This window comes from Lampetra planeri, chromosome 28 (assembly GCF_965212315.1).
Source record: "Lampetra planeri chromosome 28, kcLamPlan1.2.h2, whole genome shotgun sequence".
Classification (NCBI taxonomy): domain Eukaryota; kingdom Metazoa; phylum Chordata; class Hyperoartia; order Petromyzontiformes; family Petromyzontidae; genus Lampetra; species Lampetra planeri.
This window is the reverse complement of record NC_136134.1, coordinates 2109490-2135666: the sequence shown is the minus strand read 5'-3', so window position 1 is coordinate 2135666 and position 26177 is coordinate 2109490. Positions and strand designations below refer to the sequence as shown.

Below are 26177 nucleotides of genomic sequence, written 5' to 3'. Positions count from 1 at the left end.
TATCTCAGTCTGTGGGGAACTGCACCAAGTTGTTTACCCATCACGCAGCAAAATAATTCTTCACATGTCACTCAAATCCGATCTTTCATAAGCCAAAGAAAATAACCCCTCCCCAGCTCATGTGCTCAAACACAAGGGCAATGGTGCTGTTAGTGAGCAACGGATCTGATAAGGCTGAATAAATAAGCAGACAATGTTTAAACAAGCAGACAGAATATCTGGATAAGGCTGAGTCAGTGGCCGATGAAATAAACTTCTCCAGCCGCACACTGGAACGGCCACCTTTGTCTCCCCACGGCTGATCTCTGTCATACCAAATCGGATAACTCTGTTAGGCTCAGTCTATCGCTACGAGAGCCCCAGGCCGAGTTCAGACGTAAATTGGCACTGGTTGACAGCACCGTTGCCAGAAAGTGAACCAGAGATCGAATGGAATAGCGTATCGAGAATGACGACGGCTCTTTATCAGTCCACAGCTGGATGACGGCATCACTACACCGTATCGGTCATCGGGGTTGTTGGACAAAGACTTCCTCATGTTGATTAGTGCGGAACGGTGCAAACGGGGCCCAGGATCAGTTCAGATATCAATCTCCGCTGACATCAGCGGCGGAAATATTGCAGTATCCAAAATGCCGTGCCGTCTTACAGCAGACAAAACCCTCCATTCTTGCCTCACACACCGTAGGCACAAGAGCTAGAATGAAGTTCTGTCAAGGACTATCACGGGGTGAAGAGTCCTGATAATGGGCTGGCGTGTCCAGCACTATGCCCAGCCGCCTTTGTCTCCCCAGAGCTGACAGTTCACACGAAGGGCACCGGGGACTCACGCAGACCACCGCTCGCGCACGCGCGCACATTTACCCGAGCCGTTACGAGAGCAAACGACAGAATGTTTACGCGGGCCCCGCATGACCGTACCAAACTCCCATGACATCTCGCACACAGCGGCGTCTCTGTCGGAGGAGTCTTGCTCGCAGTCGGGCGCCAAAGCCCCCCCCCCCCTCATCCTCGTGTGCGGTCCCATCGTTCACTTATTTCTGGAGCCGTTTCGGAACGGTGGTGAAAAGAACCTCGGCATATTGGTGACAATAACAACAACATCGGTTGTTGTGGCGTTTCCCTTCAGCTCGTTTGTCGGATTTCTCAGTCTACCACTTTGCTACAAAGAGTGTTCTCGAAATATCGGATTAATTCTTCAGAGCTGTAGTTTTCCTTCACAAATCCCCACTTTTCCATGAAGCGAAAATGCAGTGATTTGGGTGATAAATATCGCCTGTGGACCATATCGCAGTGGTAGGCCCAAGGCTTCGTTTCTGCCAGGTCTGTCCGGTCCCAGTGACCCGGAAAAGAATTCCACACCTGGCATACAACATCCAGTATTCCTCTCAATGTGGCTACGACCAGTCATACCAAATCCAGTCCAACCGACGATCCGGAAATAATCCAATGAGATCTTAATCCCTGGCATGGCCTCCTGCACGTAGGGTGGCCACCTGTCATTAAAATTGTGACTACCAGGTCTATGCTTTGTGACCTATGTCTACACAGGCTGGGGGTAACCACTTCTTGTGGTTGTCCCAGGATCGTCTTACAATTAACACCAAGAAAAGACCACTCAAGATGAGTCAAAAATCTCCCCTCTTCATGTATTTTGAGAAAATCTTCTTCATCTCTAACTAAACTAAACTTTTTATTTAACCAGGTAAGGGCCCACCGAGCTATGTAGAGCTCTTTTTCAGAAGCGACCTGGCCACAAATGATAGCTCAACCAAGTGGCTTATCACGTGAACATTTATAGCAGCCAAATACTTTAAACACGTGACGTTGATTCTAAACGTGGAGGGAAAAACCAGAAGACTCGGAGAAAAATCCCTGCGACCACGGGGAGAGACACGCAAACTTAAAATATACAGCAAGCGTCAGGGTCGGGATCGAAACCACGACCTCCCGCATACCAGGCGTGGAAGTTAACATCTCCAAGCCACTGCGGCACCTAGAGGTGGCCTCACGCAGCCGCGGGCCGTATGAAAAAGAGAACCACTAGCCGTGCTGCATGAAACCGCACGTGCCGTTACGAAATTTAGCAGAAGGCCGATGGGCCGCAGCTTCCACGCCGCTGCCGCCACATCAACCAAACGGCGCGGCCACGCGCTTGGGCCGGCGGGGCGCCCGTTCGCTCGGCACCTGTGTGTCGCGCTCGCCGCTCGCTGAGGCCCCAGCCCAGGCCGGCGATGACGAGGCCCAGCAGGGCGAGCGCCAGCAGCAGCAGCAGCGAGCGCTCGCGCCGGCTCAGCCGTCCTGCCGGCACGCCCAGCCGCGTCGCGGCGCTCGGAGCCGCGGGGGACGGAGGGGAGCGCGACGCGACTCGCGGACTCGACTCCAGCCCACCGTAGCCGGGCTGTGAACACAACGCAGAGACACAAAAAAAGACACAGATCCACCGTGTAAGCCTTCGTTTAACCCTTTCCCGTTGCGATGACGTACCGAGGCTCCCACAAGGCCACGGGATGGCGTGTGGCACAGTTTGGAGGCAGCTATTGTAGACTGCGGTCGTGTCGCTACGGTTCTCTTCAGTAGTGAACGCAATGTGTTCACAAACAGCGGCGCTACACCTCTATAAATAAAATGAATGTTGAGCCGCTTGTGCGTTCCGAGATTCGGCGGTGAACGGGACACCCACCCTGCCGCTTGCAGTCGTCTCGGAGCGGGAAAGAGTTAACAGCCTGTAAGGGGCAAGTGCTGTAAGCAAGCACTGAGGAAGGCGTGGCACGGCGCTCAAGGGGGTGGGGGGCCAGCACCACGCCCGGCCGCCTTTGTCTCCCCAGTGCTGATGTTTACACATCGCATCATGTGCTCGTTTAAGAGTCGACCGAGGGGAGGCCCAAAACCCGTTCAAATATTCTCCACTGTTATTGGCCTTGAGCAGGAATCAAACTCTTCAACAGTCAACTACGGAACAGTGCGAGAGGTTCTTAGCGTGAATTACCAAAGGCGAGACCATCACAAACAATACCAGTTGCACAGGTCAGCTGAGATAATGCTTTTTGTTGTTGTAATTATTTAAACTGCAATTGCACACCATCTACAACTGCTCCGTTGCAACATGAACCCGCTCTCACAGCCACCTGCGCGGTGACACACGGAGAGCGATGGAGGAACCACAGTAAACGCGGAGGCGTCAGGCCAGCGTCGCACCAACAGTTCTAACCAAACTCCGACGTTGGCCCAACGTCTACTGGGTGCGGGACTAATGCGATAGAGCACATGGACACACACAACATGCCCGGCCTCACACCCGTGGTTGTTGTTCCAGGTGCATTATTCATTTATTTCAATCACCTCCACTTCCTAAGGAGTCATCAAGCCTGAGACGAATATCCCACCACCCCGCTGTGTCACGAGAAACCACGGGGATTGAACACAAATCCCATCACGGCTCGGCTGAACGAACTGGCTCGTATACAGACAAAGGTCCCCCGTATAGCCTTTAGCAGTCTCTTTGGGGCAAGTTCTGCTAGATGACCACCTATCACGGCTGGCACGGCACACGAGGGAGGGGGTGGGCGGCCATCACCACGCCCGTCCGCCTTTGTCTCCCCAGCACCGACGTCTACACACCGCACCAGACACTCATTTACGGCTGAGTCGACCTAGGCCAGTTCAAACGTTCACCATTGTTGTGTTATCCACGCAAAAAGGACAAAGATACCCCGTGTAGCCTGTAACAGACTGTTAGGGCAAGTGCTGTTAGCGAGTAGCATCTACGAAGGCCGGCACGGGGCGCACGAGGGGCGGGGTGGCCCACACCACTCCCGGCCGCCTTCGGCTCCCCAATGGCGACGTCTACTACACACCACACCGGGTACTCATTTGAGGTCGAGTCGACCTAGGGAAGGACGCAGGACCGGTTCAGACAATCGTCACTTATCCACACGCACAGAGACACTCAGTGCGCACATCCTATTCAATACAATGCCGAGCAAAACAACCCACACACCAGGAGATACTGCTCAACCATGCCAAGTCAAAAAGCCCCCCTGCTCAATCATTCGTAGTTGCTGCAATCATATGCGCCGCCGGCTGCTCTGGCAGAGCGGTGGAAACTCACGTGATTATTTTTTTACCGGAGTGAAATTGCTTCAAGCAAAAGCTACCGGGTCCAAGTTAACCTGAGCGACTTGCAGAGGGATTAATGTAACCCTGTTCCACTCAAACGAGACTATAAACTAAACTATTAACCGCCGTTACCTTCTCATTCGTTTCATATTAATTCAAGTGTGGGCGAATCGGTGGGCCAGTGGTTGGCGCATGTCAAGGCGCTCTTCCTCCTCCCTCCCAGCTTAAATAGACGCTCCAAGCCTGGAGTGTGTCATTCAGAATCTGTCTTCTCGACAGACCTGTTCTTCACCTGAGGACGGCTGCTTGCGTTGTGGCCGAAACGTCGTGAGAATGATTTTATTATGCTTCATTTTTAGTATTTTATTATTTCCATTTTACGTGACTTTACCGAAAGAACCAAGAAGATGAATCCCTGCAGTCACGAAAGCTTTAAATCGAAGCACTGACTTCAAATCCCGGCCGTGGCCAACATCACGGAGAAGGTGAAGTTGTCCGAACCGGTCCCGGGCCCTCTCGATATCCGTCAACAACCCCGCGTTGACTGGCGTGGTGAAGTACGGTCAAGCCAGCCCCCCCCCCCGACACGGCATGGGGAAGGCCGTCATCACCCAGTGCGTGAAGTGACAAAGTGGCTGTGAGTTGAATTACAGCTGCAACAAAATGCAGAGCCGTCAACCCCTCATCAGTGCCCTACCTTATTACAGACCAATTCAGACCTTATTGGTCACCCTGTGCCCCCTATACATCTCAACGTTCATCCTACAAAGTCCCAACACAAGGGAGAAACACAAACAAATTGACAAAATATGTTGCCCGTATTGAAACGGCTGTACACCGTATGGACCTGAAAACTCTATTTCCCCGTACGAGAATACGTGGTAAACCGTGATGGGTTGACAGCCATGATGTTTGGAGACGCAAATTCCCTCTTTCTGATCACGACCGGGAATGTCCCAAATCTCCCGGGCTGTGCCCCACGTCGTATTCACCACGGCACATGCCCACATCGCCTCCCGGTTACGCCGCGTGGCATCGGCGCTCAGCGGCTGCAGCCCTGCTGATGAGGACGGGTGACGGTGTGAAGCGACCCGCGACCGCCTCGTTGAGACGAGGGGATTTTTTGGGAAGCTGAAACAGCATCACATTTCCTTTGAATGCTTAAACCTTCATGCCTTAAGTCGCCCATTCGTAAAACGACCTCGCTTAATTTAATTGTGCTCCGTTTTCTCGGCCGAGGGCAGTTTGAGTAAAATCCAGCGTTGTATCGCACTACGGCCCCGACATCTATGCTCCCCGCCGTCGCCAACCCCCACACGGAGCAGCGTGGCGAAATATGGTCAAATAACCCCGCGGTGAACAGCGACATGGCGGCATGTCCCCCCAGACCCAGCAGCGGGCTTGGCAAACGGCTGCACACACTTGCACGTCAGAGACAAAGACCCCCCCCCCCCCCCCCCCGTGTAGCCTGAACAGACTGTTGGGGCAAGAAGCTGTTAGCGAGCACCTATGAATGCCGGCACGGCAACACGAGGGGTGGGTGACCAGCACCACGCCCGGCCGCCTTTGTCTCCCCAGCGGGCAATGTTTCACACGCAGCACCGGGTCACTAGTCGAGGCCCAGGACAGGTTCAGACAATCGTCGCTGAAACGTGAGAATCGAACTCAGGAACCACCAGGCTCGTGGCGCTGTGCTCCAACTCGCTCACACCAACACCAGCCCCCCCACCCCACGTGTTCACGTCCCACAGCAGCAGAGCGAGGGGAGAAGTCACACAATCGCACAACGCAAAGAACACAAAGAGCACCGCCCCCCTCCATCCCCGTCCAGGCTGCTGGGGGCGAGCGATGTTCCAGCGAGCGCGCCCAATTTAAAACACCACCACCGCCAGGACACGCGTGAGCTCGACAGCACACCTGTTCACCCCTCGTCAGTGCCCTCCCTACCTTGTTACAGACCAATTCAGATCTTATTGGTCACCACGTGCCGCATATCAATCTCAATGTTCATCCAAACAAAGTCCCATTACAACGGAGAACACAACGGAGACAAACGGTTGTTTTGTTTGACCGGCTGTAGGTCGTATGGACCCGAGCACTCAATTCACCTTAACAGGAATTAGGGAGCTACACCCGGTGGGTTGACACGAGGCATGCGGGATGTGGGGCAAAGCGGTAACGCCCGCTCCGCCTGTGCCCTCGCCCCGGGGCTGAGGTTGTCCACCCAACGTGGTGCATCTGGCTCGGAGAGCGGAGGCAGCGCCAAGGGCAACACCAACACCACCCCCACCAACAACACCGCCAACAACACCGCCAACAACACCGCCAACAACACCGCCAACAACACCGCCAACAACACCGCCACCCCCCACCGCCGCCACCCCCACCCCCACCACCCCCACCACCCCCACCACCCCCACCACCCCCACCACCCCCACCACCCCCACCACCCCCACCACCCCCCACCACCACCACCCCCACCACCACCACACACACATCAAAGTCGACCTATGAAGGGCCGGCACGGCACACGAGGTGGGTAAGGTGGCCAGAACCACGCCCGGCCGCCTTTGTCTCCCTACCACCGAGACACACACCAACCCCATTAGTCAGAATGAGCGCCCCCCCCCCCCCCCCGGGAAAGGCTCAACTCAATCGACTCAAAGCAGCAGGGGGAGCGCCATGCCCCCCCCCCCCGCTGCTATAACAAAAACATTTAACTAAAAATTAAAAAAGAAAACTCACCCCGGTCAAATGGACGTAGAGGACTTTCTTGGCCATTGCCGACTGCGGAGACGGCGCGAGAGAGAGAGGAGAGAGACACAGAGAAACCTGCTCCTGCTCCTCCCCCGGTGTCTTCAAAGATCAAGTCGCTACTAAAAACGAGGCATTTCTTGTGAAGGGGAGCCGCGGGTGTGTGGGGGTGACGCTGGCTACACGTGCACCGGCACAGCAGGAACCGCGGTGGTGGTGGAGGTGGTGGTGGAGGTGCTGCAGGGCGCGCGCTCTGTGTGCGCCTGGAGGAAACGGCTCACAGCGCGCGGGCTGCAGTGAGCGCAGTTAAAGCCTCCACCCCCAACACCCCCAGCGCCAACAGCACCACCCCCACCAACACCACCACAAAAACCCCCAGCACCGCCCCCACTAACAGCACCACCCCCAGCACCACCCCCACTAACACCACCCCCAGCACCACCCCCACTAACACCACCCCCAGCACCACCCCCACTAACACCACCACCAACAGCACCACCACCACCCCCACCAACAGCACCACCTCCACCAACACCCCCAACACCACCACCAACAACACCAACAGCACGACCCCCACCAACACCCCCACCACCCCCAACACCACCACCAACACCACCCCCAACAGCACCGCCACCCCCCTCGCTGTCACTCGACACTGCGGAGTGAGCCGCCACCCACTTCCTCATTCCTTCACCTCTGCCGACAACAATCCACCCCCTTTCCTCACTCACACAGCAACACACACACAGCTACACACACACAGCAACACACACACGCAGCTACACACACACGCAGCAACACACACACGCAGCAACACACACACGCAGCTACACACACAGGCAGCAACACACACACAGGCAGCAACATACACACACACACAGCTACACACACACACAGCTACACACACACACAGCAACACACACACGCAGCAACACACACACGCAGCTACACACACAGGCAGCAACATACAGGCAGCAACATACATACACACACAGCTACACACACACACAGCAACACACACACACAGCAACATACACACAGCAACACACACCGGCAGCAACATACACAGCTACACACACACACAGCAACACACACACACAGCTACACACACACACAGCTACACACACAGGCAGCAACACACACACACAGCTACACACACACACAGCAATACACACACAGCTACACACACAGGCAGCTACACTCACACGCAGCTACACACACGCAGCTACACACACGCAGCTACACACACAGGCAGCAACACACACACAGGCAGCTACACACACAGGCAGCTACACACACACAGGCAGCTACACACACACAGCTACACACACAGGCAGCTACACACACACACAGCTACACACACAGCTACACACACACACAGCGACACACACAGGCAGCTACACACACACAGCTACACACACACAGCTACACACACACAGCTACACACACACACAGGCAGCTACACACATAGGCAGCTACACCACACAGCTACACACAACAACCGCCATTCGCCACTAAGTGGCGGTGACGTCACCACGACGCTTATGCCAGGCCAAGTGCACCTTGAGGCCACGTGAAGTGTCGAACGCCCGCTTGCAGGAGGTCACAGGGCAGACCCAGCAGGTGCCACGGGTCGACTGACCGAGATGACCGAGATGACTGGCTGATGCACCACCTGTGCCCCCTACTGTACCAACTTGATGTGCTTTAGCCACCCGGCGCTCCGCTCGTTGTTGTGAGCGTCGCTCCTCCACCCTCCGTTGTTGTTGGAGGGCGACTGCCTCCAACTGCTCAGTAGCGTCCTTCACGAGCCTCCTCCACTGAGGCCGATCTTGACACTGCTGGTACCAGTAATCGGAAGTCCACTCAGCTCCACGTCCTCTTGTACCACATCACTCCATCTCTTCTGTAGCCCGTGCCGCGCCCGTTTAGCCCCCTCGATCCGGCCAAACAAAAGCTGTTGAGGCATGCGGTGGCTGGGCATGCGGGCTACATGACCCAGCCAACGCAGCCTTGCCTGTCGGAGGAGCTCACCGATGGGACTTTGCCCAGATCTTTCAAGGATTTGTGAGCTCCTCACACAATCCAGCCTGGTTAAACCCAGGATGGATCGTAGGCAGGCCAGCCTAAATGTTTCCAACCGGCACACAAACAGCTACACACACACACAGCGACACACCCAGGCAGCTACACACACACAGGCAGACACACAGCTACACACACACAGGCAGACACACAGCTACAAACACACAGGCAGACACACAGCTACACACACACAGGCAGACACACACACACAGATAGAGATCCCTGGTATTGACTGAAACCAAAAACATTATGAAATTATGTTTAGCTGAAGGTTGGAACGGCACACGCCCGGCCGCCTTTGTTTCCCCAGTGCCGATGGTTTTGTTTGACACCTCACCAGGTACACAGTATTCGTTCAAGGCTGAAGTCTACCTAGGGGAGGCCCTGTACCGATTCAAATGCAGCAAATACCCCGGTTCACGTCGGGGATGCGTTCCTGAAAGATGCGACGGCGACGACGAATATCGAAACGGCGTCAATCGGAGCGACGTCCAGGGCGGTGGTGAAGGTGGTGGTTGGAGGTGGTGGAGGTGGTGGTGGTGGGTGGTGGTGGGTGGTGGTGGTGGGTGGTGGTGGTGGCTGTGGTGGTGGTGGCTGTGGTGGAGGTGGTGGTGGTGGCGGTGGTGGCGGAGGTGGTGGTGGTGGCGGCAGTGGTGAAGGTGGTGGTGGTGGTGGTGGTGGCGGCGGTGGCGGAGGTGGTGGCGGTGGTGGCGGTGGTAGTGGAGGTGGTGGTGGCAGTGGTGGCGGTGGTGGTGGAGGTGGTGGCGGCGGTGGTGGAGGTGGTGGCGGTGGTGGTGGAGGTGGTGGCGGCGGTGGTGGTGGAGGTGGTGGTGGTGGAGGTGGTGGAGGCTGAGAGGCGACGGATAACGAGAGCAGACGGACGACGCTGTCAGCGACGTTGAGTTGATTATTGACACCGCTAGCTACCTAGCGCTAGGTCGCGAGCGGTGTCAATAATAAAGTGGCGACGCGCTTGCCAAACGAGGTTAAATCGGGAGACGGGAATCGAACTCGGGTCGCCGGGTTCGTAGCGCAGTGCACAGCACCGGTTGGCAGGAAGGAGGTCATGGAACAGACCCAGGTCGTGCCGTGGGTTTTGACGGACTGAGCTGACTGGCGGATGCAGTCATCTCAACTGCTCGACAAGCATGTGCAGAATAAAGAAGAAGATGCTGCTCGTGTAGCCTTCAACAGGCTGCGGGCGAGCCGTGCCGCCGACACCACCATTGTCTGCCGTCATTCATTGGGCCACAAAACAAATGACGTGCCGAGCAGAAACGGGAATCAATTGTCTATGGAGAGGTGCCAAAAAATGTGTAGGGGGCCGTCCATAAATGACGTCACGCGATTTTAGACGAGTTTTGACCCCCCCCCCCATCGTCACACGGCGTCACAAAAAGTCAGACCCCCCCCTCAAATATGACATCACAAAGCTCTGGCCCCCCCCCCAAAAAAATAAATCGCTTTAAACTATTGTCATTGTAGTGCGTATTTAATGTGGCGCTGCACTCTGATGTTGTAGAAGAAAACATTTATCAAAACGTCTATTTAATTAAGTAGAACGTGTTGTCTATATTTATTTAAAGTTGCGCATTTTGATGTGACGTCACATTTCTCCCCCCCCCCCCTCGTCACACATCGGCACAAATATCTGACCCCCCCCCACCCCCAGGTGCGTGACGTCATTTATGTGCGGCCCCTAGCAGCACTTTGGCAGCGATGTTTCTGCCCGTGCGCGTGGCAGCGGTGACGTCCAGGATCTCGGTGGCGGCAGTGTCCGGGGTGTGGTGGCCACGGCGAGAGGGGTTCTGCTGCAGAGAGTTCGTGGACTGTTTTGGGGTATTTCTCCTCCACTGGAGGAGCGCAGACCACAGCGGTCGACTGCGGTTTACTGCCCACTGATGTTGTTCATGGCTGGGAATGTAATCTAGGTTGCCAGGGTCAAAGTGCAGTGTGCAAAACCCCTTACTTTCACACGCACTAACAATGATCAAGATCCCCCGTGTAGCCTTAACATACTTCTGTGGCAAGTGCTGTTAGCGAGCGCCTATGAAGGCCGGCACTGCACACGAGGGGGTGGGTGGCCGACAACACGCCCCACCGCCTTTGTCTCCCCAGTGACTGGAGTTGTTTGCCGTGAGCCGGAGTCGAACTTGGGTCGTCGCTGGGTCGTCAGCGCAGCGCAGCGCTAACCGCTGGACCACCGCTCCCCGCACACGCGCACGCAACATCCACAACTCCCTATCCCGACCCAGCCGCCGTCTCTCCCTCCACCCTCAATTGACTCTCCCCTCTTCCTGCCATTGAACACGCTGGATCCGTGCAAAGAATGAGACATTGTGCGTGGTTCTTTTCCGTGCGCCGTTGGGGAACACGCTCGCTCGGGGGTGGGGGGGGTGTGAAGGCACGGCGGCTCCGATTAGCACGGTTGGCTACGTACGGTGCAAAAGAAGTTCAACAGAAGTCATCTCCCCTACCATCACCACCGCGACCACCAACCTCGCCACACCAATCAACAAAGCAACATCAAAACCAGCGGCACGTGACGTATCCACTTCCCTCCCTTCGAAGCTCGGTGTGGGAAATTTCTTCAAAAGTGTCAAGACACCGTTCAATAGCAATCACTATACTCGGCAATGTGGACTCTGCCTTGCACTCAGCTGTCCGGAGTGTTCGTTTAACGCTTCGCCTTGTACTGCAACATCGTGAGTCTATGGCCACCAGATTGGGCAGCACAAACTCACCCCTGTACATTTTATATTGGTCATAACACAAAGACAAAGATCCCCCCCCCACATAGTCTTAACAGACCGTTGGGGCAAGTGCTGTAAGCGAGCACCTATTAAGGCGGGCACGACATATGGGGAGGTGGATGGCCAACACCACACCCAGCCACCTTTGTCTCCCCTGAGCTACTGTTTTACAAACCGCTCGAGGTACTCATTGAAGGCAAAGTCGAACGGTTCAGATATTCGTCACCATAGTTGGCCATGAGCGAGAACCCAACTCAGGAGCAGTGTGCTCGGCACTGCGTTACTGCCCCTCAGTCACACGCGCGTACGCACGAACACACTCGCACAAAGTATCGAACGTGGCGATCGTAGACTGTTGGCCGGCACAGCACCTGACGAGGGGGTGGTGTGGACAGCACCACCAATGTCTCTTCAACGCTCATGTTCACATACCATGATGGATACTCAATTAAGGTTGAGTGGACCTAGAGGAGGCCCAGGACAGGTCCACGTTTCCGCTTGCTGCCGGTTATTGAGCAAGGCTGGGAGTCTAATCTTAAACTAAACTAGTTTATTTTACCAGGTAAGGCTCCACTGAGCTGCGTAGCTCTTTGTCAGAAGCCACCTGGCCACAAGTAATCGCTCAACCAAGTGGGTTATCACGTGGAAATATATAGCAGCCAAAGACTCTAAACGCGTGATGTTGATTCTAAATGTGGAGGGAAAAACCGGAGGCCACCGGGTTCGTAGTTTGCGGCAGCGTACCAAGCTATACAACTCTGCTCCGTGCACAGACAAATATTCCCCGTGTACCCACAGGCCAGGTGCTGTGAGCAAGTGCCAATTTACACCCCACAGGTAAACACTCACCCTCGTCATCCACGTACCCACGCACGAAAGGCACCGCAGATTATCACGTTCATAAACTCACACATAAACAAAGATAAAGGTTCCCCAACCTCCAATAGACTTTAACAGGCTGTTGGGCCAAGTGCTGTTAGCGAGTAGCACCTGTGGATGCCAGAACGCCGCACGAGCAGTGCCGGATGAAGCTATTGCGGGGCCTGTAGCTTACGTTATAAAGGGGCCTTAAATAATAAAAAAACACACGTAATTATTCAAACACAAATGTTTTACTTGCATAGTAAAGTAATTGTATTTTTTTCATTTGCTTTACAACGAGATAATACGACAAATCGCTAACCTTAAACACCCAGTCGTTCATAAAAGTTGAAGGCGGTATTGTACTACAGTAATAGAGCAAGTGCAGAATCACTGAACCGGAATTGATAGCTTGAAAGTGCAGGGCCCGTAGCTACTACTACACGTGTAGCTACTACTACACGTGTAGCTACTACTACACGTGTAGCTACTACTACACGTGTAGCTACTACTACACGTGTAGCTACTACTACACGTGTAGCTACTACTACACGTGTAGCTACTACTACACGTGTAGCTACTACTACACGTGTAGCTACTACTACACGTGTAGCTACTACTACACGTGTAGCTACTACTACACGTGTAGCTACTACTACACGTGTAGCTACTACTACACGTGTAGCTACTACTACACGTGTAGCTACTACTACACGTGTAGCTACTACTACACGTGTAGCTACTACTACACGTGTAGCTACTACTACACGTGTAGCTACTACTACACGTGTAGCTACTACTACACGTGTAGCTACTACTACACGTGTAGCTACTACTACACGTGTAGCTACTACTACACGTGTAGCTACTACTACACGTGTAGCTACTACTACACGTGTAGCTACTACTACACGTGTAGCTACTACTACACGTGTAGCTACTACTACACGTGTAGCTACTACTACACGTGTAGCTACTACTACACGTGTAGCTACTACTACACGTGTAGCTACTACTACACGTGTAGCTACTACTACACGTGTAGCTACTACTACACGTGTAGCTACTACTACACGTGTAGCTACTACTACACGTGTAGCTACTACTACACGTGTAGCTACTACTACACGTGTAGCTACTACTACACGTGTAGCTACTACTACACGTGTAGCTACTACTACACGTGTAGCTACTACTACACGTGTAGCTACTACTACACGTGTAGCTACTACTACACGTGTAGCTACTACTACACGTGTAGCTACTACTACACGTGTAGCTACTACTACACGTGTAGCTACTACTACACGTGTAGCTACTACTACACGTGTAGCTACTACTACACGTGTAGCTACTACTATATATGTAGCTACTTGTGCTACGAGGATAATCCAGGCACTGCGCACGAGGGGTTTGTGTGACCAGCACCACGCCCGACCACTTTTGTCTTCCCAAGTGGCGATGTTTACACGGCGCACCAGGTACTCATGTGAAGCTGAGTCGACCTAGAGGAGGCCCAGGACCGGTTCAGGTAATCGTCGCTGGTTTTGCCCATGAGCAGGAATCGAACCCGGGTCGCCGGGTTCGTAGCGCAGCGCGGTGACCACTAACACTACCGCTGCCCACTTGCACACGTAACCCTATACACACACACACACAACCCTATACACACACACATGACCCTATACACACACACATGACCCTATACACACACACATGACCCTATACACACACACACACAACCCTATACACACACACACACAACCCTATACACACACACACACAACCCTATACACACACACACACAACCCTATACACACACACACACAACCCTATACACACACACACACAACCCTATACACACACAACCCTATACACACACAACCCTATACACACACAACCCTATACACACACAACCCTATACACACACAACCCTATACACACACACACATAAGTCGATATACACACACAACCCTATACACACACACACACAACCCTATACACACACACACACAACCCTATACACACACACACACAACCCTATACACACATAACCCTATACACACACATAACCCTATACACACACACATAACCCTATACACACACACGTAACCCGATACACACACGTAACCATATATACACAGACACAGTGAAGTGAATAACACGCCGACGTACAGGCGACACAAGGGTAGGGGAAACAGAGTGCGCACAGCCGACACGGTGACGCAATGAGGGTGACACATGGGGGGGGTGGGGAGCGGGTGGGTGGGGGGCATGTGGGTGGGTGGGGGTGGTACCTGTACATCGATGGGGCCCCCCTTGAAGGGATCGCCTCTGAAGGCGCCGTCGTCCACGAGGCTCGAGACGGCTCCCAGCTGAGGGCGGCACGAGACAAAGCGACGATCAGCGTTGGCACGGACGGCCGTGGCCCCCTCCGTCTCCAGCGTTCACACTCGAGGTGCGTTTGGAGCAATTGGCCGCCGCTATAAATGTCCACGCGACCAGAAGCCCGACAGCCTGTTGGAGTCTATTGGGGGTTGGGGAAGCTTTGTCTTTGTCTTTGCGTGAGTTTATGAACGTGGGAATCTGCGGTGCCTTTTGTGTGTGGGTACGTGGGTACGTGGATGAGTGTTTACCTGTGGGGTGTAAATTGGCACTTGCTCACAGCACCTGGCCCTGCGGTCTCTATGGGTACACGGGGAATATTTGTCTTTGCACGGAGTCGCCACGAACTACGAACCCGGTGACCTCCCGTTTTCCCCTCCACATTTAGAATCAACGCGCGTTTAGAGTCTTTGGCTGCTATAAATGTCCACGTGATAAGCCACTTAGCCGAGCCATCATTTGTGATCGCCAGGTCGCTTCTGACACATACAGCTCAGTGAGCCTTACCTGGTCGCAATAAAAAAATAAGTTAAGACAAGATACAGTTCTCCGTCACTCCCTCTCCACGAGCCATCATCATCTCTCGCCACTGCCACCCGGCTTGCTGCTCCAACCCCTCTCGTCCTACATTCTCATTTTCCCTCGACCTCCCTCCTCCTCTGCTTCATCGGCTGCCGATCTGTTGCCAATCTCACAGCCGGCTGCCACCTGACTTCCTTCCTAGATGTCCTGCCTAGCTCACTTTGTAAATGGCAATCTGCCATCGGAAATTGAGTTACGAGGAAAGACCCAAAACTCCACAACAGACGCTGCCGCTTGGACGTGAAACATGCGGAGATGCGTTGGCGGAAGTGGCTCGGTGGGTCATCGTGGAGAGATTCCTCAAGTCTGCGTCAATACACTGGGAGTGACAACGTCAAGATCCTGGAATCAAAGCTGGGCTGAACTGTCGAGAGATTCATTTGGGCTCCTGGGTGTTGTGAGTTGACGGTCTCCGACCAGTCAATCATTTTGGATTATTCCAGCTTTGAGCGGTGCCAACCCAGCCAGGTACACAATTTAGTCCGCCTTTGCATTCATTCATTCTCTCATTCATTCGTCCTTCTTCTCTCGTTCGGTGGTGGGTCGATCGGCGTCGTCTAGGCTTTGGCGTGGAGGCTGGCGGGCGAGCGAGCCAGTGGACGGGCTGCTGGTGCTACTCGGTGATCCGTTCTTTCATTTCACTTGGCCCAGTCTGGCGCCGGAGGGGATAAACGTCTTGGACGGATTTTCACGCAGCACGCTGCTTCCGCCGGAGACAAAAGCAGCGTTCATCTAAACGGGGCCTATTGAAGCGACCCCGGACAATGAGCTCTGTGCCAGAGAGCCCCACTCAAGCACTGTACTGGATCCGATCTAGAAGGGAATGGGTACACATAATTTAATACATAGGGCGTACTGGCACTTGTCACAGAAATGTGGAATTTCCACCACTGGCTCAAGGGGCTGTGTTTGGGTTTGATGTCCTTCCCCCGCACCTCCGCTGAGCGCAGTTGGCTACGTACGGTGCGAGAGAAGTTCAGCGCACACGCATATATAATGCTGATGTCAATGTGATACGTCTCCAACTTGTGTTCGCTCTGTAATTCATTAATTTCTTTAGAACTGCTTTTGTGTGTGTTTAGTTTGTTGTCCTTCCCCAGCACCTCCGATTAGCACGGTTGGCTCCGTACGGTGCGAAAGAAGTTCAACACACGCGAAGTACGAAGTTCGTTTAAAAGAAAGACAGTCGACAGCCGAGATAGGGTGCGGCGCATTGCAGGGGTGTGACGACGCATCCGTCCGTGAGTCAACATCGAATCCCAAAAGCTCACGATGCATGCATCTAGCCACGTGTGTGACAATTCATGTGTTTTAATTGCATGCAAATGGGAATGCAGGTGGCATGCAAATGTGATGCCAATGTCACAGAGCCCAGGTGTCGTGCCGCGTGGGAGGGCACGTCGAGACAGCGCGTAGCAGCATCCACCCACCGGTGGCGACCAGGAGAACATCCAACAAAAGTGAGCCCTCCTAGCCAAGACTCCCAGACCATCCTCCTGCCCAGGGATATCTCCTTTCAGTTTCATGTATTAGGTATAGCCCTGTGAGCCATTCGGCTCTTGAATAGGGTGCAACCGCAACAAACAAAAAACAAAAACATGAACAAGAAAACATCTTAAAGTGACTGCGTGAAAACAGAAAATCCAAGAAAAGACAGCTAAATATTGCAGAAAAAGCACCGTACACCAACGCTGTGTGCAAAAATCCCAGTGGGATGCAAGTCAAACAACAACAACAACCACAAGACAACTTAGATTAAGGCCATCAGTCTAACTCCGTACTACAACAAAAAAACATGGCTAAACCAAAACATTTTTCGAAATCACCAAAATAAAGCCATAAAAGCAATGAAACAGTGATCATCGGAACCGTGACTGAATTTTCACAATAAACGACATAAACAACATGTACCACCAGACCCGAGCAAAGCCCCCCCCCCCAAACCATCCCCCTGCCAAGGGTCTCCATTAGCCAAGTCCCCCAAACGAGCCCCCTTCCTCGTGGTCCCTCCTAGCAAAAGCCCCCAAGCGAGCCCCCCCCCCCTTCCTATCCACAATTCTAGACGGAAACGGGTGGCCCTGCATGGCCACGCGGTGGCTCGTGGCTCGCAATGAGAAGACTGTGAGCTCAGATCTCAGGTCGGGCTCCCATTGGTTGACTGCCCTGTTGGGGGTGGGGGGGGTATCAATAAAACGAGTAACACTGCGAGGTAGACTGGGCCCAGCCATGGCACTGTGGAAATGTCACACTGGTTCGTGGCTGCCAATGGAGATGAGTGTGTGTATTTGGAGATGACCGTGTGTATTTGGAGATGAGTGTGTGTATTTGGAGATGAGTGTGTGTATTTGGAGATGAGCGTGTGTATTTGGAGATGAGCGTGTGTATTTGGAGATGAGCGTGTGTATTTGGAGATGAGCGTGTGTATTTGGAGATGAGTGTGTGTATTTGGAGATGAGTGTGTGTATTTGGAGATGAGTGTGTGTATTTGGAGATGAGTGTGTGTATTTGGAGATGAGTGTGTGTATTTGGAGATGAGTGTGTGTATTTGGAGATGAGTGTGTGTATTTGGAGATGCGTGTGTGTATTTGGAGATGCGTGTGTGTATTTGGAGATGCGTGTGTGTATTTGGAGATGAGTGTGTGTATTTGGAGATGAGTGTGTGTATTTGGAGATGCGTGTGTGTATTTGGAGATGCGTGTGTGTATTTGGAGATGGGTGTGTGTATTAGGAGATGAGTGTGTGTATTTGGAGATTAGTGTGTGTATTTGGAGATGAGTGTGTGTATTTGGAGATTAGTGTGTGTATTTGGAGATGAGTGTGTGTATTTGGAGATGAGTGTGTGTATTTGGAGCTGACATGTCCCTCTCACTCGCTCTTTCTCTCTCTGCCTGTGGTCGCGTGGATTTTTCTCCGGGTCCTCCGGTTTTCCCCTCCACATTTGGAATGAACATCACCACGCGTCGAGAGGATTTGTGCTGCGATACATTTCCACGTGATAATGATGAGCCACTTCGTCGGGGTCTCATTTGTGATGTCCAGGTCGCTTGCGAAACAGATCCACACAGCTCAGCGGGGCCTTACCTGGTAAAATAAAAAAACTAGTTTAGTTTAAGTTTAGACTCCCAGCCTTGCTCAATAACCGGGAAACAAGCGGAAACCTGCACCTGTCCTGGGCCTCCTCTAGGTCCACTCAACCTTAATTGAGTATCCATCATGGAACATGAGTGCGAGTGTTCAGAGCGCTTTCACACTGCTCGGGAGGTCGGGTGGCGACGAATCTTGCCGGTGCGCCGACGACACGGGGCCTTGCCGGCTTCATTCGGCAACGAGTGCCCTCGCCGAGCGGATGAACGGAGATCAAAGCCGCGCGGAATACTCCACGCAACAACGGGTTCTTTGTGCTGCTCTGCAAAGAAGCAAAAGGCACAAAGCGCTCGGAGCGCCGGTTCCGGCGCGTTTGTGCGCGACTCGCCGCGGCACATCTGAGCACGTTCACCACGCGGGGAAGACGTCGCTCCCACGGCGCAGCGACAAGACGGCGGCGTGGCCGCTCACGGCCGCCACACCTCGCGGAACGCGCTCCCGGCAGAGTCACGTTGGCGTCGTGCGCAGATGAAAGTAACGTTTGTAAAGTAAATAAATAAAGTGCCATTTTTTTTTTAAAGCTAACGAATATAATAAACGATTTGACCCTTCGCAAATTGTAACGCCGTGCAGCCTCGCAGCTTTTCGCTCGTGGCTCTCGCAGACGGAGGTGCGGCTCGGAGGGGCACGGAAGCACAGATAAGCAGGAAGGCGGCCACGTGGTGAGCTGATGCCAACAATTGCCCAAGCTCTGCCGTCCTTTTATGTCAGTGATTAATTTGGGAGAGTTTCACACTCTCGGAGCACGCGGAGAAAACCCACGCGAGCGAGGGGGAAACACGCGATTCCCATCCAGACAGAACATTTGGAATGAAAAAATAAGAATAGGGTTTACCATTTCTGGCAATAAAACAGGTGTTAAGATGTTCAAACATCAAATGAATCATGTCTGCGTTAACCGCACGTACTCGTGGTGAACATGCAAACAAACGCGTTTCTGCCGCAAGCTGCGAGCCAGGGTACGGCACCCTCCTCCTCAGCACCCGCGGGAAGTTTCGCAACATTTGTACGATCCACCAACCCTCGCCTCCGCAGTGCTGGATTACAGCCCGTGCACAGCCACCACCGCCCGGCTACAAATAAGCGGGCGAGATGAGAAGAAGCCGCGGAGTAATGAGGCTCTCCCAGCATGGCTGGCTCTCCCCTCATCAGGCCGCCCCTATCGGGGCTCGTACGGCCTGACCGCAGTCACGCGATGAGGGTGCGAAGGCTTCCCGATGTGCGTCACTGCCATGCAGGTCCCCCAGCTCGCACTGCCCAGCAACTACCGGCACCACAACCACCATCGTCGCCACCGCTCCCACCATCACCTCAACCACCGCCGCTACCACCACCGCCACCACCACCGCTACCACCACCGCTACCACCACTGCCGCAACCACCACCTCAACCACCACCACCGCCACCGTCGCCACCGCTCCCACCACCACTGCCGCCACTACCACCGCCACCACCGCCACCACCTCCGCCACCGCCGCCGCTCTACCACCACCGCCGCCACCACCACCACCACCTCAACCACCACCACTGCCACCACCGCTACCACCACCACCGCTACCACCACCACTGCCACCGCCACCACCGCCGGTCACCCCGCTTCTCGCTCCGGCCGATTCCCCCAGCACGGCTCCACTTTAGAATTCCCTCCCATCGCCTCTTTTCCCATTTCGTATGACAAGAATAAGGATAACAAGAATAACCTTTGTTCAACTATAAAAACACGCATTGACTCTTGTCGATTACAACTTTCATCCTGCCGTTAATTGTCTTGGCGTTGTGGGTGTTTGGGCCCCGCGATCGGTAACCGTGAGGAAACTATCCCGCGAGGAGCATAGCGGGGAGCACGGACTCCGTGGGAGGGGTGGACGACGTCTAGTTTCCAGCACGTGGGAATAAACAGTGTCTCCTTTGTATATTTCCCTTCGTGTTGTCCGCCTCTGACATTTTGCAGATTTTTTTTGCTCCGCCGCGGTGGATAACGAAGCATTTTGCTTAGTGTCTTGAGCGAAGGCGCTCTATAAATGCAACAAAAATATATATCCTGCTGCAATTTATTCCATTACGCACCACGCAATTGCCGCATGCAAAACAGACTAAGGGAGGGCCCTCTGTGCTATCCGTGTCACCTCCACGCGACTTTCCCGTGGATATTCCGTGCAATGAAGGGCCATTGTTAAAGACGTTGCCCATTATAAATACGGCTTTTATTTTAGGACCAGACAGCGTGTCTGATGACGAATGTTGTTGAGTTTGTTTTCGTTGACTGCGCTTGTTATTGGTGCTTGTGCACCATCGCCAGCATCGCCGAGCATCGCTGTGCCAGGTATCCCGTGGATAGCGAAGCAGCTGCTGCGGGGACTTCCACGGATTCTCGGGGCATCACGAGGCGTCGCGCAACTCCTCGCGTCTGAGCCAAACGGACAAACGGGCGGTCCTCCCTCTGCTATCCGTGTCATCTGCAGGCGACTTTACCATGGATATCCCGTGCTATTAGGAAGGGCCAAGGTGCCCCACGGATAGCGAAGCCGGTGCTGGGGGGCTTACACGGACAGCTTCTTAGGGAATCTAGAAAACAAAGAAACTTGTTCTGGGGAACGTTACTTGCTGACGCCGTGGACATTAAAATGGTTTTAGTGCCTGTCCACTTGCCCCTATAAATCTGTGAAATTGGAATAAACTAATAAAAATATAGAATAAATAAAGTGGCCAGTCATAATAAAGTGGCCAGTGAAAAAAAAGTGGCCTCTTAAAAAATAAAGGGGCCAGTCAAAATAAAGTCATTACAAAGAAGAAATATGGATAGGGGGGCCACAAGTATTTTATTCTTTGGTTCTTTCGGTTAAGTCACGTCTAAAGATAAAATAATGAATTAAAGTAATAGCGACGTTTCGATTGCAACACAAGCAATCATCATCAGGCATAAGAGAAATAGCAACAAAAATCTAACTAGAAAACTATATACAGACATACAAGCAGACAGACATCGCAAGGACACACAGAGAGAGGACACATATCGGCACAGAGAGAGGGGTCGTTTCTGTGACGGTCCCTTAAATATAGGGAGGGGGGGCGGGGACGGAGAGAGGGAGGGGGCAGAGAAAATTAGCATATCAATGAGTGGACGGCAACGTGTTGCTGCTGCGCAAGTAAGATGACGACGTGGCACGGCACGCAAGCTTGAAAATTAGGAGAAAGACACACTAAAATTAAATAACCTCGCAAAATATCGAAATGTGATGTAATGCAACACAGAGAGTCGGTCAACACACAATTAACGCATAGCCTGGTTGATTACGTATTTCAAAGATTGCTAAGTTAGAATTTAAGTGTGAAAATTCCAAAGAGAGGACACAGGCAGAGAGAACAAATAGCCAGAGAGAGAAAAAAGATAAGCTTAAAACTTCCCCGTAGAAGTGGTTCAATCTTAATTTTTGGAGCTTTCGTGACTGCATAATAATTGCTGCAGTCACGAAAGCTCCAAAAATTAAGATTTCACAAGTATTTTGTTTACAAATAAAGATATAAATGTACATTTAACTAAATAGGCATGTGGGCTTGAGTAAATACAAAACACAATGCGACACCAACCCAGTGAACGTGGTGCCAATTTTGGGCCAACGCTGCACGTTTCCCGGGAAGGCGTCCAAGCGCAGGGACGTTGCGGACGAGCGGACCGACGTCGGCGGAGCGGTGGCCAAGCGGCCGCTCCGGTCCACGGCCAATGCCATCAGCGCGACCCGGGGGTGGAGGGTGGCCGAGAGAACAAGCCCAAGGGAGATGGTGGAGACGACCTTGCAGTCGCGCCCCTGGGCTCGCCAAGCTGACGGCGGCGGAGCGCGTGGCCTCTCCGCTCTCAAGCGGCGCTCAACGCGAACGCGGCGCCAGCAGCCTCCCCGGCAGTAGCAGCGCCCTCTCCACCCACAGCCGCAGCTGTGCTCAACCCAGAGGCGTAGCGAGGGGGGGGCAGCGGGGTACATATGTCCCCGGGCGCCAAGGTAAAGGGGCGCCAAAATGAGGCTTACAACGTTACATAACTTATTGCGGCGGGCGCGGCAGCCTGAAACTGCTGCACAAATCTACACCTCAACCTAAAAGTTTATATATCCCGCCACACACAGCCTACATGTCATGTAATTACATTTTGGTACGCGCGCCTATTAAGAACTTACATGGAAGAACGTCCCAAACAACAGACAGGCGCAGTCTTTCAGCCTTAGTCACTGGTCTGTTTTTTGGTGGCAGTAACTACGACGGCCTATTTTTAGTTCTTATTAGTGACACCACGCTCCAGGCGGCTGCAGCAGCCAGAGCAGCCCACGCACGTTCAATTACATCAGCATGGTTTAAACGCCGACTAGCGAACGGAGAGGAAGGGAATCGTTCATGGCTATTATATTCACCAATCAATAAAGCTGCTTACTGTTTTTGTTGTCTATTATTTACATCATCAAGTTCAAACTCACGAGCTTCGTTTGAGTTAACAAACGGTTTCAACAAGTGGAGAAAGCCAGAAAAACTAAATTCTCATGAAAACAATCCTAGCCACCGCACAGCTTTTACTGCATGGAAGGAAGCCGAACGAAGGATAATTGATGGTACTGGAATTGACGCAGTGGTTCAAGCTCAGATTCATTTGGAAAAACAACGTTGGCGAGATATATTGCAAAGAATACTCACCTGTATTAAGTTTCTGGTTTCACAAAATTTGGCACTACGTGGCCATGGGGAAAATTTGAATGCGGATGAGGATTAAAATGTTGGAAAAATTATCGCGCTGATAAAACGCGTTGCGCAGTATGACCCATTGTAAGCAAAACACGTACAGCACGCAGGAGAAAATCCGGGATCAGTTTCTTATTTGTCACCGGAAATCCAGAATGAATTCATCCACATACTTGCGTCGACTGTAAAGAACCAATTGTTGAGTGATATCAGGAAAAACAAGTACTACGGTATCTTACTTGACTCAAATCCTGATCTAAGACATCGGGAACAGCTTTCTCAGGTCATAAGATTTGTGGATGTGGATTTTGAAACTAAAAAAGTAACTATCAAATATATATTTTTTAGGTTATATCGATATACATGCAAAAGATGCAGCAAGCCTAGAAAGAGTCATCGTCGAAAGACTTAAATCTGACAACATACCTCAAGCCGACTGTCGGGCACAATGTTATGACAATGCTGCTGTGATGACTGGGTATATATCCGGCCTTCAACAACGAATATGTGACAAAATCACAGAGCATTGTCAACTGTGACAAGCACAGCTTAAACTTAGCAGGAGTACACTCAGCTAAACAGGATCCACATTTCGTCACATTTTTTGGAACAGTTGAAAGTATATATGTTTTTCTCTCGTTCAACAATTCGTTGGGAAGAGTTAAAAAAGATGTGCCCATCACAGTAAAGTGGGAGTCTGAAACATGCTGGAGTGCACGATCAGAAGCTGTTAAAGCTATCTATGAAGGACTGGATGAACTAGTAGGGCTGCTAGACAAATTATCAGAGGACGTAACTATAACGCCTGAAACCAGAAGCGATGCAGAACAGTTACAGGCATGCGTATTCAATTTTAACTTCATAGTTTTATTACATTTCTAGAATGTCATTCTTGGAAAAATGTATCGTGTTCAGAAGCGCTTACAGGAATTTTTGGAAAACGGGGCATAGATACAACAGGATCCTATTATGAACTTCAAGGAAGCAGCAACTGATCTTGAATCTTTGGAGCATGAATTTGTCAAGCTTCGTGATGATTTGAGCCAAGTTGCTGTAGAAAACGCCAAAACAAGATGCACAGCCTGGGGGATAGATGTGGACAGAAGACGATGCCAGGAGAACTGGCAAGAGATGCAGGACTTTCAGCAGAAGAAAAAATTGTGCGCGTTATGAAGAGCGTACTTTATCGACTTCAACAGGAGATGTCAACACGGTTTTTACGACTAAAAGACCTGAAGACAAAATATGGATTTCTGCTGGACGTCAAAACTCTTCTAACCGACATAGATGTCGATCCAATTCGTCTAAATTGCACATATTTTGGAAATTTCTATGACACCGACATCAATGGCCACGAACTTTTCACAAAAATTGGAGATTGCAAAATGCTGCTCAGTAACCGGAATGAAGTTCTACCAGAAACTCCTTTGGATCTTCTTAGTTTTATTGTGTTTTATGGAGACGACATATTTCCGAATTTGCGAATTTCACTGCAAATTTTATTAACAATAGCAGTTTCAATTGCAAGCTGTGAGCGGTCATTCAGTAAATTGAAACTTATTTTGTCGTATTTGCGGCTTCAATGGGACAAAATCGTCTCAGCGATCTTGCTCTTCTTAGCGTTGAAAGAGAAACATTGCAAAAAACAGATTTTGATTACGTGATTGACCAGTTTGCGATAGTGAAATCAAGAAAAATTAATATTTTGTAGACTATGTCAACCAGTCTACGACAGTGACTGAGTGAGCCATGTAATATAATTTCTATAAATTAGCTTCTTTAAATACAATGTTTCATTAAAATTTAAATTGTTATTCCTTATTCGATGTAATACGAAAATGTGATTAAACGGGGGGGGGGGCGCCAATTTTATAGTTCGTCCCCGGGCGCAAAATATACTAGCTACGCCTCTGGCTCAACCATTCTGGTTTTGTGCCACCCAACCCTCCAACCCCAAATCAAGACGAGTGGTCGCCCACACTGCACAGCTAAGAACACTGGGGCCCCAACACAGAGTGCGCGATCACGTGCGTCGACGCCTTTCGTGTCGCGCGGCGCTGGGGAGGCGCGTTCCACGCTGCGTCCTCGTGTCGCTTGTCGCCGCGAGGTGGCGCTGACGCTCCCTCGCGCGCACGCTCTCCTCCTGCACGGTACCCACCATGTCATAGCCGCGTCTCCCTGAAAGGTTCGACCGGCCGTCCCTTCTACCCCCACGGGTTGAGCACCGCTGCACTGCCCTATCAAGTGTGCCAGGCTCCCCCCAACTTCCACTTCGAACCAGCCCCCCCCCCTCTCTGCCACCCCCCTCTCTGCCACCCTCCCCCCCCTCTCTGCCACCCCCCCCTCTCTGCCAGCCCCATCAGAGTATGAGATATCATATTTTTTACTGGCAAATGAGGTACCAATGGTGTAAATGCTTACCCCAAGCTCTCATACTCTGATGGTGCATTGTCTTTGAGTTGTGCGCCTTTTGGCGTCATCTGGTCCAACACCATGTGAGACTAGGCTCTAAAGAAAGCTGTCTCGGGTGTGGACCAATCAACTTCAAGGACAGTGCATACATTATCAGAGTTGTGTTTTTTGTTTGCATTCCGACTGCAGGTATTGTGGTCTATGCAAACATGACTCCTTGTAAAACAGGTGTCAGTTTTGTTGCCAGATAAAAGGGTAAAAAAACAATTATCATATGTAGAACGCGTTGTCTATATTTATTTAAAGTTTGCGCATTTTGATGGGACGTCACATTTCTCAACCCCCCCCCCCTCGTCACAC

The 26177-nt window shown here is 52.1% G+C and overlaps 1 protein-coding gene across 4 annotated transcripts in view; it reads right to left on the bottom strand.

Annotated features, from left to right (window-relative positions):
- The window catches only part of LOC144728308 (endothelin-converting enzyme 2-like), a 79328-nt gene that overhangs the window by 36050 nt on the left and 17101 nt on the right, over positions 1 to 26177 (bottom strand). For 3 of the 4 annotated variants that reach the window (XM_078607644.1, XM_078607645.1, XM_078607646.1), the window contains exons 3-4: positions 14870 to 14947; positions 2188 to 2401 (exon numbers count right to left, since the gene is read on the bottom strand). In XM_078607644.1, coding sequence (XP_078463770.1) covers positions 2188 to 2401; positions 14870 to 14947 — 292 coding nt within the window. Of the gene's footprint in view, positions 1 to 2187; positions 2402 to 6864; positions 7164 to 14869; positions 14948 to 26177 lie in introns of those variants that run through there. The other variant, XM_078607647.1, reaches the window with a different exon arrangement.